General features: G+C 37.5%; 1 protein-coding gene across 1 annotated transcript; it reads right to left on the bottom strand.

The window, feature by feature from the left end:
• Positions 1 to 10193: 10193 nt before the first annotated feature.
• Positions 10194 to 14263, bottom strand: LOC140943343 (uncharacterized). Its single transcript, XM_073392424.1, has 5 exons — positions 14000 to 14263; positions 13632 to 13746; positions 13342 to 13384; positions 11481 to 11607; positions 10194 to 10709 (listed from the first exon to the last, which is right to left on the bottom strand). Exons 1-5 carry the CDS (start codon positions 14261 to 14263, stop codon positions 10194 to 10196), a joined length of 1065 nt encoding a protein of 354 aa, XP_073248525.1.
• Positions 14264 to 18076: the final 3813 nt, after the last annotated feature.

The raw sequence follows: 18076 nt of genomic DNA, 5'->3' as shown, positions 1-18076 counted from the left end.
GGAATAACGATGTCAAAATGCCCCTTGTTAAATTATCTGATATTAATTGGTAAATTGTATTTATGGGATTGCAGAAAGAAACAGGTACTTCCAAACATCGAAGGTTTCAAATTTAAAGTAAGAATTAAATACCAAGTTGAAAAATATATTTCCACTAAGAATAATAAATTAGAAACCTTTTATGAAAAATGGCCAAAAGACATTTCTCCCCTTTAATTAAGTTCGTGAGTATGTAATTAAAAATGTAATCTTTTATTAGATACTTTTTTTTTTTGTATTTTTGTATTTTTGTATATTTTTTTTTTGTATGTGTGGTTATGTTTTTGTTTTTTATTTCAGAGCGTACTGTAAATATTAAGTGTTAATCTCTCTTTTATCTACATAATTAAGTATTAATTAATTCTTTGTAAAATAAGCCTCATTCGGCAATTGCGCGGCTGTTTTGTGGCTGTAATGTATATAATTGTGAAATGTAGATAATTGTAAGTATGTCTGTTATTGCGGTTGTTTAGAACTTTGTAATTATCTTCTTTTTTTAAGTATTTCTTTGTAATTATAGTAATAATATGTCTTGAATAAACAAAATTAAAAAAAAAAAAAAAAAAAGTTAAAATAACATAACAGAAACAACAGATGCTACGGATGGGCAAAACTGAAGAAGGTTGAAACGGATTGAAATTAGGGATTTTGAAAACTGTTCTGCCTAACAGTTTTTCAAAGTTGATCCCTGCTGCTTGCAACTTCAAAAATAATGCTCAGGAGACATTTTTGTTTGTCTCGGATCTCTGATTTTGTCATTTACATGTAATTTCTTTGCTTAATTTAAGTTCCATAGCGATTAAGGACGAGTAATCGGCAAAATTAAACAAAATGAACTGGATTGCTGTGACACAGCCCTTTTAATTGCATCGAAGTCCCAAAAATTTTACTTAAGACAGTTGATTCTCCATATTTGGCAAGTTGTCATAAAAAAAGGCTCCCTTACTGATGCATCAGACGTACTTAAATATTTACACTTCAAACACAACTTAACAGTACTAATGATCGAAAAAACCCACATAGTCTCTAAAACTTTATCGAACAGTATGTATACTGGAGAACTAACAATTTGACTCACAATAGACGACTGTTGAACTGTGACAATAGACGGATCGAGACGCACCAATTACTGATTACGAGTCTTCATAGCCAATAACATCACGGCTTAACTGACAGATTACCAATAACATCGCGGCGTAATTTACCAATCAGATGAATAACCAGAGTATAATACCATCAATTGACGTGATACAACTCACTTTGACTCTGAAGATGACTCCCGCTCAGCAGGTTGTCGAAACGTCAGTCACTGTCAACAACAACAGTCCTATTCAGGACTACGTTCACCCAACCTACTTTGGAAATCACTCCTAGGTTCAAACCTTTCACAGTATGTATATATATTCTTCTTTTTTGGCAAGTCGTCAAAAAGAAACGTACTGTGTTTAGACTAATAAAGCATAATTTAAATTTTAATGTTGGTCGAAAAACCATTAAGCACTCCCTAGACTGGAAATATATAACATGTTCAAGAACTTTTTTAAAGCTAAAGGGAACCTATCATTTTTTCGCTTTTCAAAAGGAATATAGAGGATTCGATGTTAATTCTTATTGAAAAGACAAGCAATCATGGTAATAAGATTTTTGGACGCACAGAAAACGGCTGCTGATTGGCGCTTTTGTTCGGACCGCTGTCGTCATCGATGGTAGAATAAGGCATTTATGAAAAGACTGAACATGAAGTCTTTTCTAAAAATATAACCCTCCTTCTACTACAAATCAAACTACAATAACCCAACTTTAATTGCCTCACTAGCTAAAAGGGCAGAATGCGTGGTTTGGGTAGTTCAGTTTGTTAACAAACGTTACAAAAATGATTCAAAGAAATTTTAACGAGGTTGGTGAGTTTTTTGAGACCTGAAAACAGCTATTTTATTTCAACTAATTGATTGGAAATTCCAAAATTCATTCAGCTTAGATAGCTTTTGTCAATTTGTTCAAGTTACTAATTAACACTAAATTTTATTTTTGAAAGTGAATGGAATCATGCCGGCTATCAGTTGAGCTAAGAGTGGGTGCTAATTGAGTTTCTGGAATATAAATTCTACGTATACCGATTTCCGTTATCAACAAGACAAAATTCTGGGCAAAAGGAAGAAAAACACTATACAGCAATGCGAAGGCAGAATTAAATAGCGTCGTTTTGTACTAGAAAAAGAACACAAAAGTGTACAAAAATGGCGACAATTAAGTTAAGCCTACAAACAAATTCAAAATTAGAATTGGGTTGTGTTCAAATCGAAATTTTTTTTTCCCCAGAGATTCTCGCGGTAGTGTGTGGGGGTGTGTTGGAGCAACTCGCTCGCTACAAGATGAGGTTACCAGGAATCTGATTTACATCTTTACTTTCAGGTTCTTCTTAATCTTCTTACAACTTCTACTTACTCAGCAACTTTCTCAGTTCTACCAATTTCTCAACTCTTCTCTACTTCTAGTTCAAGTACAGTAGCGGTTTTAATAGCCAAAACTGGACATGTCTGTATATCTTATCGCTAACATTTCAACAGGTTTGCTATTGTTAGGGAATAGATTAGCCTACGCACAGACGCAACCGATAAGTATCAAAGAACGAAGGTCAGCTCTAACACCACAAGCACGACCACCTGTAAAAAACTAACATCTGACAATGCCAAGCGAATAACATTCCTAATATGGTAACTGAGTAAATTCGCGAGCTAAGCGTGAATTAAATAAAGTACAATTAAAAACAAAAGATCATTTTAACCATGGGGTCTTTAAAATTGTTACAAGTTTCAGTTCTGTGCTAATTGTTTAATCTAGTCCAGAGAGACAATCTTCTCACGATAAACATATAAATTTGTTTTCGAAATCGCCAGACAGACTTTATTAATGAGACAGGGCATGGTTACAAGTTTAGATACAACGTTACAATAGGCGTCTGTACATACAAGAAAAAGGCCAGGCCAATTATCATCGAAAAACTATAAGAGTAGAACATGAGAGAGAACATGTTTTCGAACGTACAAGGGAGGAGGGGGGGTTTCCACTCCTCCCCCTCTGAGGTTTTTCTGAGTTTTTTCCAAGACGATAAAACATCAGCACGTGACGTTTTCAGTAGCTGTTTGTTTATCCCTCGCGCTCATTTTGAGACAAATTTAGTGATGGTCAGCTACTATGGTTACGAGATATGACGTCATAAGTAGCAGGTGGTCAAGCCATTTTGGAGTTAAAATGCATGTTTTTTCAACATCTTTCAACAATAAAAGTAAAGGTGGTGGATAAAATGATACAAAGTGCTAATTTATGTATTATTTAAATGTCCGAGCACCAAAAAAATATCAGTTTCCCGCGGTTTTAACCGGATTTCTCGTTCTTGGTATAATCCAAGATGGCGATCATTGTTGGTGACGTGATAGGCCTCCAGCAGCGCCACCACCCATAAAATATACCTCATCTTGTTGACAGAGAAGATCAAAGGCTTTCCACTGAAGGAAAAAATCTTTTCAAAACCTCTAAGGAGGGGTTCTATCAACCCCCCTCCCCCTTATACCACAATAGGGGTAATATATAGATTTAGCCAGGGCTAAAAGCGAAGCTCTTGTTAATAAAACTTGTAAACAAAAAAAATTAAATCGTCTAATGCTAAACGGAGAGGCCAATGGAAATGGCACCAATAGATCTAATTAGCCAAAAAGCAAATTGCACGTGCAGCACACTTTTTTTTCTAATTAGCAAAACAAAAAAAATTTGCACGTGCAGCACGCTTTTCGTCTTTCTTTGCCGTTGTTTTGCACAACTACAACGCTGTTTTGTAGGACTAAACGTCAAACTTCCTAGTTGCACATTATTTTTATGGAGGAATTCTTACCCAATATTTTGTCTCCTGTGTTGATGTTCGCTTTTATTTTTCACTGCCGCGCTCAGTTTCACCTTGCTGGCTACTAGCATTTCTCATTGTCTCACAGTCGCTTTGAATTTTCACGTTTTTCTTCCTACAAAATTCTTCTCTTTTGTTCTCAGAAACTAGCTCTAGCTCAGTTTCTCTGTTATCCACGTGAGTGTAAACATCAAAAATAACGTTGAAAAAGACACCACTTTGTTGTTGTTTTTTCTTTCTAAAAGTCCGGGCGGCCATGCGATTTCTTTCCAAATAAAACCTTGAGTTGCATTTGGGTTGCCTTACCTATTAATTGAATTATTTTACATTGGTATGTCTGTGGTGCGGACGGACGGTCGGGCGGGCGGTCGGTGTACGGTCATGTGATTACCAAATTTTCTCGGATGGGTAGTTTACCACATTTCTTTACCCATGGTGCTCCGCTGCGCGCTTCGCGCGCGAGAGCTCCGCTATGAATTTGCGTGTACGTCCGAGTGTTAAATTGTAATGTGTTCACGAAAAGTACCAAGTTTTCTGAGAGAATCCATTTTTCAGTAAACACAACCAAATCTAGCCATAAAATGCCATATGGGGTAAAAAAAAAAAATCGGCAAAATATGATTTTTAGGTTTAATGATTAATGAAACGCAAACGTTAGTTACATGCAAGTAAAACCGAAGCAGGTTGTCACAAAGATAAATGAGGAATTGTAGGTGCTCGATGAACACTTGTGGATAAATGGAATCTAAATTTAAACACGGCAGTTCTATGATAGATAATTTACGACCTTAAAAGTTAAAATCATAATTTTGTGTGCTATCAAAACTGATTAAAAAAGAAAACATAGTTTACATCCACAGTCCTCACCTCAATCGGGCAAAATTTTAGGAGCTCTTATACATTCTCTCTAAGGCACTCACCGGAATTTTTAGTTACCAAGGAAAGTCATATGTTACATACAAAGCACAAGAAGTCATGTCAGTCTATGTCCCTCTATATAAATAAAAGAAAACTAACCTTCCATTTGAGCAAAAGCCGCATTTGGTATCACAGAAAACAACGGAATGAGGGGCAACGAGCAAAAGTAAAAAGAGAACATCGCCGATTAGTGGGGAAAGACTGTTGGAGAACTCCGTGAAATTGAGGAACCTGTCAAACACTGTAAAACATTGAGTCTTTTTCTAAAGCGATAGGTGTTCTCAAAAACCATTAATTTATATGCAATATTAAATGTTAATTATCTATGAATTTCTTTTCAATTGTGTGTGTCGCTTCTGGCAGCCAGACTAATAAGAATATCAATCAAACCTGAGTTGTTATGTCTGATCAGCGCGTCTGTTGTATTGCATACTTAGTAAACAATCTTTGGAAGCTGAGAAATGCTTACCATTTACACAAACCACCCAGGTGGAAATCTTGTGCATAGATATAAAACTATTGAAAATTTTCACCGAGACGTACCTTGTTTACACCCCAAAATTTGGCACAACCGTTGTCTTCGATTTCTCTTGCGACGACTGTATTAAGAGGTGAAAAAATTGTAAACAATGGTGATGAAAAATGGGATGGGGGGGGGGGTGGGGCAACGAGGTGTATAATTTTGGTCTCGGTGAAAATGGTAAATAAAATTTCACGTAGTTTGAGAACGATCCGCTACAAATTATATCCAAATCGGCTGAACAGACTGAAAAGAGTACAAAAATTACTTCGTCTTAAATCTTCTCTGAAGGTTGGAATGACACAAACAAGCGGAATGTCCAGTCCCTCCAGTTTTCCCAAGTAAATGGTAAATTACACAGGTGTTCAAACTTCTGTTTCATCCAGACTCGGTATCATTATTCGTTTTGTCTAGGTATGGAGTTTTGCTGTAACTGCGGATGCATTAAACACCAGATTACTGTAGAAACAAGCGGACTATCAGCCCGAAATGCATGAGTTATACAGGGGGGTCATGGACTATTGACTCAGAGGCTATGAGGGCGAGAGGACTAATTGTTTTAGTAAAATCCAACTAGTTGGTCAGAATATCGAGACAAAACAACTTTAGCTAGCAAAACTCGATTCAGTCGCCATTGTTTTGGTTTTCAAAGCCGGCGCTTTTCGCTACTGGTGGGCTATAACATATAGCCTAGTAGTAGCTCAACCAATTAGAACGCTGCATTGATAATAGACCACTAGTAGGATTTTACTTAAGACAGATATTTGCGCCGCTCTTGCAAAATATAGAGTTTTTCAGCAACTAAAATCCTCCATAAAACGTTAAAAAATAGGCATTGTCACGTCGTAGTCGAGCAATGAAGGCAAAAAAATGTACACAAAAGCAAACTTATTGTTTTGCTCAATAAACCTAATGTTTCTTTTTTTGACGTTCTCGTTGCTGTCGCCTTCGTCGTTGCTAGAATTTTCTATTATCGCAATTGGCAAAGACGCCTGATAACGCTAGATAATTTATATTGAAAATTTTTTGTCGACTACTGTTGATTTTTAAATGTTTATTTAAAATGAACCATATCGTTGAATTAAATCGCCTGGGTTAACTTGACGGTTTTACGTACTGTTTAAAAAACGAGCAGGAGTGTATTATCAGGTTTAAAAACTCGATGCGAAGCCGACAGTTTTTACACCTGGTAATACACAGTTCCGCGAGTATTTTGAACGGCTTCAAAATCTCTGATATATATCAACTGATTCTTGCACTAATACGTAGATTTGGGGTTATTTTGGTCTTATAAAAACTTGGATGTACAGTTTAACCGCATCTTTATAGAATATAAAGACACTCGTTAAACATAAAATTTATTTTGTTTTTCGCTATGAATAACTTATGAGTTTTTGAACGTAGAAATGGTTCGAATCATTTCAGCGAAAATTTCCAGAATGAAAGACTGTGCAATATTACTCAGCGAAAAATAAAGTTACCATTATTTTTAAGAATTTGGAAAACTGTTTTTTGTCTTGGAAACAACAGTATTTCTAGATGGATTCTCGTTGTCGGTGGCCTAGTTCAAATCCTCGATAACGCTTGTAAATAGCCAACTGGTTTTGCCAGCCGGTTGGTGTTTTGTTTAATTGAGTTATTAGACATTATACTTACTGTCTATTTGCTCCTTGGCCAAGCTTAAGACCCTACAGTTAATTCTGGAAATCAACGCAAAGTACAGTTAGTTATCTGCTAGCACTGGGTGGTAGATTAGCAGATAACTAACTAATCTGTAGGTTGTGCATGGTTTCCAATGGTTAATAATTTTCTAATTGAAACTAAAAAATATAATCAAAAGCGAACAGGAAACCCATTGTTTCAATTAACCACTTTCGATTTATTAAATTCAGCATGATAGCGAGTCTTATGGTTGCAAGGCCTTAGGGAAGTGCGCGTGGCGCAATAGCATACCATGCCAGTTAACGACTTGATGCTTAATGCAACAATTATTCTTACTTAACCCATTCGCCCCTGAACCGCCCTTAACCGCCTGTGCGGATCCAGGTCCTTTCTACCCTTTGTGACGTCATCATTTTTAACGGTCAAGGACAACTTTCTTCGCTAACTTGTGCAGAGTGAAGAGATCTTTCAAACCATACCAGAATGAGCACAATTTAGTCAAGGACACCGGAGAAAGAACCAAAAAACCACATGACATTGACCTGAAAATCTCCATGAAAATCTTGTTTCATTGCTCACCTACCTTTTCTTTCACCTAATCCTAAGATCCTAAAAGCTTTCCTAAAAACTCTTCCCACCAAAATGAAGCCTACTAAGTGCCCAGCGAGAGAAAAAAAAAATGAGGCAAGAAAAGCGAAAAAAGAGGGGAGGAGAGAAAGCGAAAAGTAAAAGTCAAGACTGCTGTGTCACTTTTAAACTAAATTTTGCTTTCTGCGCATGCCCGAACTTCGCAAGCTGATATTTTGCATCTGGATCAGAAGGCCGCGAAGTGTACGACCTGTAAACCGGTTTGTGGTAAGTTTTAGCTCCTTATAGCACGACAGTGACCAGAAAACCACTCGACTCGCTTCAAAACGCGTTTTTCGGCAAAGTTTCCAAGAGCGAATGGGTTAAAGCATTGTTTTTTTGGAAACAACCAAGGAGATTTGGAAAAGCAAGGAAAAAATGGCGAGATGCGGTATTTTTGTAAAAACTCTTGGAAGTGGGAATGTGAGACTGTAGGATCCCCCTCCTTCCCCCCCCCCCCCCCCCCCTTCCCGTTCCCTTACAGATCTTGATTACTTTCACACTTTTTTTCTGATATCTACAAAAACGAAAAACAAAAGCAATCATCATTAGGGAGCTTAAGCCTGTTAAGCAACAACGACGGCGACAGCAACGAGAAAGGCAAAAAAGCAATAGGTTTAGATTGGCAAAACACCAACTGTTTTGCACTTTGTTACACGACCATAACGTGAAAGTGCCTAATTTCACGTTTTGTCGAGGACGGAGACACAAGACAACAACTTTCTTTTTTTCTTTTCCTGAACTCTGATACAGCCCTTCAGAATTCAACTCCAAAAACAATTTGCCTCACATGACGTCACGGCGGCCATATTGGTGTCCCAAAACAATGAAACGGCGGCCATGTTGGTGTCTCAAACCAGTCCTGTGGGAGTTGAACTCTTTTCTTATGCAAACGCTTTCTTTTGTTCTAATAAATTTGCATAGATGCTGGCCACGTTAGTGAAAACACTCTATACTACGTCTGCGTCGTGTATCATTATTTTTGTACACCGCTTATTACTGTTGTCAGAATCCATCTACATCTCCAAAGGTTGTGAAGTGGTGCTACAAACACGAGCCCATTATAAAGAAAGCGCCCTGTCCCTGTTCTTTTCTAAAATCTCAGTACCTCTTCCTGTTTTCTTATTATCAGCCTGTAGAACAGGTGCTGGTTTTTCGCGTTTTTCGTGCGAGTGGCATGAGACACGCGTGTGTCTGGTGCTCCTCGCTCGCCCACGTCTTTCCTCCTTCGCTGTCTCGGTATGCATGCATGTAACCACTTCTCGGCCTGTTAGCTCAGATTTGCTAATAATAAGCAAAATACTGGCCGTGTATAGTGACCATGACTTAGGTTAGATGACAGCATTATTTGGCGGTGTCATTAAGCCGTTTGCCTCGTCTCATTAATTTTCATCCTCCCTCATTTATCATAATTCCTCGAATAATAGCCGGGGGCGATTATTCGAGGAGGCAAGGCGATTATTCGAGGGAGGCGATTATTCAAAATTTTGGAAGTCGTGTCCTTTTGTTTTATTATCCCATTAAATCGAAAAATGATCACATCAGAAAAACTGAACATGGTCTTTCTAAGTGTTCCAAATTTGGTTCCTTGATTAATTTTCAGTGTCAATATCCTCGGTGTCAGAACTTGAATTGTCACTGATCATTCTGCTGGATCAGACGCCACTTCAAGTTGACCGGGAGGGTATAACAGAAAGAGAGGATGGCGAGAGAGGTGGAGAGTGGGCGTTTATTCGAGGGAGGCGCTTGTCTTCAATATTTCCGTCTAAGAGGGGTAATTGATTTGAGGGGTGCGATTAATCGAGGGACGGCTATTATTCGAGGAAATACGGTATTTTAAAATTTGAAGGTGAGGTTAAACAACCTACATTAGTATTGGAACAGTGTAGGGGACGTTTCTTTGTTGGTGGGAATCGCCACTGCCTCTTTTATCACTTTCAACACATCACACATCAGTCTTCCCAACGGACTGTCTGCGTGTAGCAACTGTCTCACTCCTAAAGTGCCTCCCTCAGACCGGTTGGCTGCCTTAAATCTGATTCAGTCTTTTGTGCAACCACTGGATATGATCGCAGTTTGAGAAATAAAGTTTATTATATTAGTTTATTATTATATATTTCTTCGTTTTTAAGTAGCTTTCATACATTGAGAAACGTTTAGATTTAAGTTCTTGTTAAAAACGTTTCTTCAGTTCCACAGGTTTCAATGGCAAGGGATAGGAGAACAAATAATCCGAGCACTTCTACTTTTATACACACCAAGAACCGCTCTATAACATTCTTGGTCAAACATAACAAACATGATCCCCACTGGTTGTCTGTTCATATGCCTCGACAGAAAAAAACGTTAGGTCTAGACGTGTATAATGTTTGTCTATAACTAAACGTATTTCTACTCATCATCTTAACGATGAGTTATCGTTAAAAGGACTGTGAAGAACCAGAAGCATATAACCCGAATCGGGCTTATATGCTTCGGGTATAACAATGATTCCCACTACTCGCTCAAAGACATAAAGGAGCATTGTTATCACTGCACCAGGATATACCCCATTGTCTTGATGCTCAGTCTTTTTTCCTTGTGGTTATCCAAATTTCCACATGTATTCCGCCTATCATCGTAGTTCCCTTCACTCCCAAACCCCAATCTGGAGTTACATTCATGGCAATCTGTTTGATCGTTGCCGAGAATACCGATTCTTGCTTTGGAACGGCCACTCAAGGTACACTTTGCGTTGAACCCTTCCTTTTTACAGTTCAGCTGCAATGAGGCATTAGAACCAATCAGTGACATCCACTTGTCACGACCCAGTGAGGTGCTGCGATATTGCCCATCAGCGATCAGAGAGTACAAGGAGTTCGCCCGCTTGTTAATGACAATAAAGTTGGTCTGGTTGTTGATCTTCATACCGAGGCAGATATTGGAGAAGGATGTGTTCCAGTAGGAGGGAAGTTTGGTTTCCTGAGAGTCAAACCCAGTTTTCCCTCCGTCAGGGTGAAAGGTTTCTTTGTTTCTCCAAAAGGCTGTTTCGTAATGAAATGTTTGCTGTGGTAGAAAGGAGGAAGAAATAGCAAAAATGTCCTTTAAAAAGAAAAGTTGAAATTTAAGTTTCTTTTTTCTTCTAAAGATAACATCCTTTCAGGAGAAGAAAAAAGAAAGAATGAAAGATCCATTACAATGAAAAGAATATCTGCAACGTCCTCACTTCTCCAGCTTTATAAAATGACAATTTAGCCACAGCAAGCAAAATGGCGTTAATGGTCACCGATAGAATAAAAAGTAAACAAATACTGCACTCTTTAATTATTGATGCGATTGAAAAATGCCGAACTGAATATAATTATCTTTAACTCTCGCTTATTCGCAAATACAGAGACCAGGCTTCCGTCTTTTTATGAAAACCTTTACATCGTCTGACAGGAAGGGCGGATGACCTCTGCTACTGACCGAGATATTCCAGAAGCTTAAAGGTGTTCTCAATACTTAAATATTTCAGATCCAGGGACTTAGCATGTACCAACGAGAAGAAAAGTTAGAGCGCCGAAGGCGCTTCAAACTCGGAGGCTGGGGTTATGCTTCCACATAAAATTTTATAATTTTACGTCATTAGTATGGAATTTCTGTCGCTAAGGTGCAAACGTTCCTCCTGATGAAAAGTCCCTAGCGACGAGGAGCAAGGATAAACGGCTGTATTCGCAGGCTAGGATAATTGAAAATTACCGCTGACAGAGGCAAACCTGTATTTAATTATGAATAACACATTTTTTTTTCCACTCCCGTCGCCAAACTAAGGGAAAACGTACACAAATGTCTTACCTTGTTGCCGTCCATCTTCATGACCGGTGTCCATCCTCCATCTCCGCAGCCAAAATTTCCAAAGTGACAGAGAACTGAAACTAGTTTGGAGTCAAGGAGGAGAGTGACCAACTGACTCACGTTCAACCTGTACAAAATGAAATCTCATTTTAATTTTTCCAGCTCCCAACTGTCGGAGAGAAAAAAATGGAATGTACCTTAACTGGTTGTGAAAAAAAAGGTTCGCTTTTTCTTACAAAAGTAAGTGAATGGAATTCAGTACAGTCTCAGTCAAATCTAAATTGCTCAGGCTCGCCATTATGTTACTGGGAGTTACTACACGATTAATGTACTTTGGACTGATATAAAATCACCTGCAGCACAGGTTGATATTTATTTTTGCTTTATGCTACCAAGCTGTGCTGATCTTCAACTAACTTTAATAAAGTTTATTTGAATAAAGTGTTCTGTAGGAATTAAATTCCGACATCGAAGATGGCTAAACAGCGTAGCAGATGATCAGAAGGAAGGGGAACTGCCTTGGCGACCGAAAAAACCGCGAAAATGGTGGGCATGATGTCTTTCTTATCTGACGTAAAAGGACCCCTATTTTACCTGCTAGCTACCTGTAAGACTTGGATTGGTTGTTTTTGACAACTACTCAGAACATGTTATACAGATATTCAGTAGTTTTGCATGTTTATTGATGCACGCGTATTTTCTCCGACCCGTTTAATACGGACAACGGTTAATACGGAAAACGGACACTTTTCTGTGTTCCCAAGTCAGAAAATCTCATATATCGTCAGCCCCGCTTTATGGACACTGGTGACCACTGGCCACCTCGCTTCACACTGTCTATTTCCTTGTCACAATCACGTACTAACTGCATACAATGAACCCTGTTCAAATAATTCCAGATCACTGTAGGTTAATACGATTTTGTTACTAAAAAAAAAGAAACTGCAAAAGAGCGCGCAAGTTTGATTTTGATAAGGCAGTCTTTCTTCCCATTCACCGTTGTATGGTCTGAGTTCATTTTAAAATGCCTGTAACAAGCCACTCCACCCCTCAACCGCCAAAAGGGATGGAATGGTATACGAAAAGAGAACCTTTTCTTTCAAAAATGGTATGTGGAATTGTAAGGACATGGACCTCTGGGCAGGGCTTCCCCGTAAAAATTTGTTGAGTACCACCCGGGGATAAAATGCCTGTAACAAGCCACTCGAACCCTCAACCATTAGAGATGAATGGAATAGTATACGAAAGGAGTACCTTTTCTGCAAATAGTTAGCTGAGCTTCCCTGTATAAAATTTTATTGAGGACCTTCCGGGAGAGTTACGGAGAATTATTATATGACAGTTGTGATTTGGGACACAGAAAAGTGTTCGTTTTCCATATTAACCAGGTTTACTTATGAGCACTGAAATATCTGAACTTTTTGTAGGTACAAACGAACCATTCGTTTTATAGGGATGTTCGTATTAAGCGAAAGGGAGGGGCTCCACTGCATTTCATCTACAACTTTTTTTGCTGGAGGGCCTTCAGTACAGGATGGTGGTGTTCACAGATTATGGTTTTTATTATCTTAACAGTACCAATCATTTGTTTTAAAAATTCAACAGTTTTTACGATTAAGGTCTCTAATAACCTTTAGTTTCCAGGGTGGAGAACAAAGACTGAAATAGAGTCCATCAGCCACGATACAAATTCTACCAATTAAGCGATATCGACATTCTGTGTAACACACATTGTATTCCGTTTTTGAGGCTTGACGAGTGATTTTTTGGATGTTTTTGTGACTCATGAACACAGTATGATCCCCCGGACTTTAACTGATCTATCCTCATCAATTAAATTACTATGCATAGGTTTACTCACTTTTCTGTGAGCTGATTATAAACGTCTTGGCATGACTTGGCAACTGAAAAAAAAGAAGTAGATAACTCAATAATAATTCAATCAGTAATAAAAAGAAACAAATAAACCTATTTTTTAGAGAAAATGCAAATTTTGAAAAACATGGCTGTCAAAACTCGGTTGCCATGGTAACATCAATGCTGACGTACACGTCACAAGGCCTTTAAAATGTTCCCAGATAAATTTTAGGTAAAGCCGCTAAGTTTGGTTGTCCTAATTTGAACGGGGGCCCCGGTCTGAATATCAATTACCTTCTTCGCAAAATTCTCCATAGAACCCTTCTTTGCAACGGCAGTCAAACGAGTGATACTTGTAGTTCGTTACACAGGTGCCTCCGTTCTGACAAGGTGATGACATACATGGAGTCTGAAATAATTTTGGAAAAAGGTTGATGTCAAATGCCATATAACTAAGGTAATTTTGTTTTGCGTAAAAGTGTTGATTGCAGAAGTAAGAAAAAAAGAAGAAAGTGACATTCGACTGAATAACCCCGACTTGTTACGTGCAGTAGTCACTTTTACGTCGATTCGTGTTCGTGACAGGTTATTAAAAATCGCATAGACTGGGATATCAAAAAACAGCTTACTTTAATAAACTCTATGCAAAGATTTTACCCTACCTTGATGGAAAAGTGATGAAAACTCTCGTTCCTTTTATATTCCTCAGGATTGCTGTACTTTTCTGAGGATAACAACTCACACCGCAACTTTCCATCCGCTCCTTTGTAAGCTGCCAGGTTGAAGGACAAACAGGAAGGATTGCCGAGGCATTCAAAGGTGCAGTCAAGGCTGTCATACACTGTGAATGTTCCAACTTTAGGAACGTTTAAATAATAGTACTCTTCCTTTATAAAGACATCTTGACGAAGGCTGTGATGATACATGGTGGTGAATTCTGAAGAATCATTAATAATAAAGAATGGTTTTGAAATTTCCCTTTTTAGAATGCATGGGTCGTGCACTAAGATATCTCTTAATTTAGGGAGTTCCTGACTTTAAGAACGACTTTTAAAATTGAACGCGTTATGTGAACTGGAATTCAAACACCTTAGCTGAAAGTAAAGCCTACTAAGAGGTCAGGGGAAGAAAAATGGGAATTATCATCTTCATGAAATTAATTAGAGATTTTCTGGCAGTCCACTACTGTTATTTAGTTGACTTTTAATGTCGTGCCATAACTGGGACCATTATGGCTTTTGGTCCCTACGAATTAAACTCCAGGAAAATTTACAGGGTACATCAGCGTTTAACAAATTGACCAAAACTAAATAAAGTACCGCGATAAAAACTCAACTTTATAAACGCGATAGAGTTTAAAACAACGCAAAACTAGTCTTTGTTTTTGTCCTAGTTGAAGCTCCCTCCCCAGCAAAATTTTAGGGACTGTCATACATTTCTCTAACATGCCGGCCGCAATTTTAAGCGATTTTTAAAGTAATTAACCAGGCGAAACCGAAGAAGAGCCATGTTAGTTAGTGACAAAATACTATCCGCGGGTGTTGTTTTACATGGATATCGTTATAATGAGGAAAGCTTGTTTGCCTCCATCTTCCCTTAACTGTCCTCTTCATAGATTTCCCTCTAACTTATACAAAGTAAAAAGGTTATTTCCATGAAATTTCACTCGACTATCAATAAAGCGAAGAAAAACCAACCTTCCAGTTGAGCAAAGACTGCATTGGGTATCGCAGAAAACAACGGAAAGAGCTGGAAGAAGGATAAAGAGAACATCTCAGATTGGTGAAACTGTTCACGGTAAAATCAGTGGATGAACTTGACAAACACTGCCAAACTGACAGTGTTTTGTAAAGTGATAGCCGTTCTAGAAACCATCAGTTTTTTATGCAATATTAAATGTTTGTTATTCATGACTTTCTTTGTCTAATACGTCGCTTCAATGTGGCATGGCCAATTAATGACAAGTCTTGAAACCTCAACCAATGCACTTCATACGCCAACGTATTGGTTACTACGAATAAGGCTCTGGAAAACATAACACATTCTTATAAAAACAAGACAAAAAAACGTCCCTTGGGTATTGCCCCCTTAAAGAAGACGTTACCAAAATTGACGATTTGTTTTAGCTCCAAGCCACTTTGGGGTTAGAAAATATCTTTACAGTTTGCTGCACTGCAATTTAATATGGCTTTATATCAAACTACTTCTTGTTTAATAAGTCTACATTAATTAACATGTCTCAAGCGTCAACTTACAAGTTTATTTTTCTTTAGTTAACTATTGACATACAACATAAAAAGCATAAAACTGAGACGGGCTCAGCAAATTATTTTTAGGATGATTTGGGGTGGAGGGAAAGTTATGTTTACAGAAAAGACAATGTTTAGTCTTTTCATAAATACCTTATTCTACCATCAATGACGTCACCGGTCTGAATAAGAGCGCCAATCAGCAGCCATTGCAAAATCGTTTTCTGTGCGTCCAAAAATCTAATTACAACTTACTATTACTTTTCTTTCAAACATTTACATCGAATCCTCTATATTCCTTTTGAAAAGCGAAAAAAATGATAAGTTCCCTTAAGCTTTAAAAAAAGTTCTTGAAAATGTTATTTCAACGCTAGGGAGTGCTTAATGGATTTTTCGACCAATATGGTTAAAATTTAATTATGCTTTATTACTCTTTATAAACAGTATCTTTTTGACGACTTGCCAAGTAAGAATAATATACTGTTCTCCGTATAAGTCTTCAGAGACTACGTGGGTTTTTTCGATCATTAGCACTGTTATGTTTAGTTTAAAGTCTTAAATATTTAAGTATGTCTGCTGCATCAATAAAAAGGGAACCTTTCTATGACAACTTGCCAAATAAAGAAAATCAACTGTCCTAAAAACAGTGCCAAAAACAGTGTTTTGTAAAGTGATAGCCGTTCTAAAAACCACCAGTTTTTTTATACAATATGAAATGTTTGTTATTCATGACTTTCTTTGTCTGTTATGTCGCTTTAGTACTCTGGCAGGACCAATTAATGACAAGTCTTGAAACCTCAACTAATGCACTTTATACGCCAACGTATTGGTTACTACGATTAAGGCTCTGGAAAAAAATAACACATTCTTATAAAAACAAGACAAAAAAAAAATCGCATGGGTATTGCCCCCTTAAAAGAGACGTTACCAAAATAAATAATCTTTTTTTTAGCTCCAAGACTTTTTGGCGTTAGAAAATATCTTTACAGTTTTCTGCACTGCAATTTAATATGGCTGTATATCAAACTTTACTTCTTCCTTACAAGGGAATATTAATTAAATTGCCTTGAGGGTCAACTTACAGGTGTATTTCTCTTTAGTTAACTGTGAACATACAACATAAAAAGAATGAAACTAATAAGAACTTAACAAACTTGTTAGGGTGATTTGGGGTAGAAGGAAGGTTGTATTTTCAGAAAAGACTTCATGTTTAGTCTATCATAAATGCATTATTTCCGGTCTTAATAAAAGCGCCAATCAGCAGCCATCACAAAATCGCTTTCTGTGTGTCCAAAAATCTAATTACAACCATTGCTTATCTTTTCAAAAAGAATTTTCATGGAATCGTCTGTATTCGTTTTGAAAAGCGAAAAATAATAGGTCCCCTTTAGCTTTACTTAAAAGTTCTTGAAAATATTATTTCAATGCTCGGGAGTGCTTAATGGGTTTTTCGGGTGGGACTTCGATGCGATTGAACCCTTCAGAATTGAATGAAACGCAAGACCAAATTCTTATCGGGATTTTCTTAAACGTGGTTATTGTGTACAATGTAGTTATGTCCATCTGACTGTTAGCAAACTCAGTATTAACGCATTAGTAAAAGGAATCACCTGCTGTGGAATCTGGCGGTCCGTGGCAAGAACCCAACTTTAATTGCCTGACCACCTAAAACAATGGGACGGATGGTTCCAAAAAAACAATAATGCGTGAGAAAAATTGAGTATAAGCACTTCACTGATGACCACACAGTGTTCATCAACCATAGCAATAGTTAAAAAAACCCGCACATTTTCCTTACATCAAGTAGGCGATTATTTGCTAGGGGGATTTCTTGAGGAGGGAGGGGGGCGTCTGCCAAGTCATTATTTCATTTTTTTTCATTTCATTTTATTCGTTTCTTTAAACCTAAGCAAAAGATAATACAAAATTAGATTTACATGTACGGTGAAAAAGCAAGTGACAAATAAAATTTACAAACAAAGAAAACGCACAAGACAAAATTACAGCACTTCAATTAAATCACATTGTAGATAAGAAAGAGAGGAGAGGGGCACGGCACGTCAAGAAAAACTAACATTGTGCCCCTTAAAGTTACGTACAACAAAAACCTTGTAGTTCTTAATAACAAAGTAAAGGAAAAATGTAAAATAGCTCAGTGAATTGTTAAAGAGGTGGTGTTTCATTAGTATTGAGCAAGGTAACAGCTAAAACTGCTTTTCTGAAAAACTTTTTAGATGGTTATAAATGTCTCTGATTAATTGCGGAATGCTATTTCAAAAGAATCTTCCAATAACGCTGGGGCAGAATCTCCTGAGATTAGTTCGAAATGGGGGTATGACTATTTGATTAGATGATGTACTTCGGCGGTATTGTAATTATGTAGCTCAGATACTATTGAAACAGGTATATTAGGAAACTTTTCATGGTGGAAATAATTATAAAAAAGCATACAATGTGTTCAGCTTTACAATATCAAGAAATTTCAAAAGG

Source organism: Porites lutea, chromosome 7 (assembly GCF_958299795.1).
Source record: "Porites lutea chromosome 7, jaPorLute2.1, whole genome shotgun sequence".
In the NCBI taxonomy this organism is placed as follows: Eukaryota; Metazoa; Cnidaria; class Anthozoa; order Scleractinia; family Poritidae; genus Porites; species Porites lutea.
The sequence above is the reverse complement of the archived record's forward strand: the minus strand, read 5'-3'. Positions and strand labels throughout refer to the sequence as shown.

Excerpts from the sequence above, each read along its gene's own strand:
- LOC140943343 (XM_073392424.1), bottom strand. The coding sequence starts at position 14,263 with ATGTATCATCACAGCCTTCGTCAAGATGTCTTTATAAAGGAAGAGTAC. Across the intron at positions 13,747-13,999 it reads TTCATCACTTTTCCATCAAG|ACTCCATGTATGTCATCACC; the intron begins GTAGGGTAAAAT and ends AAATTATTTCAG. Across the intron at positions 10,710-11,480 it reads TGAAGATGGACGGCAACAAG|CAAACATTTCATTACGAAAC; the intron begins GTAAGACATTTG and ends TTTCTACCACAG.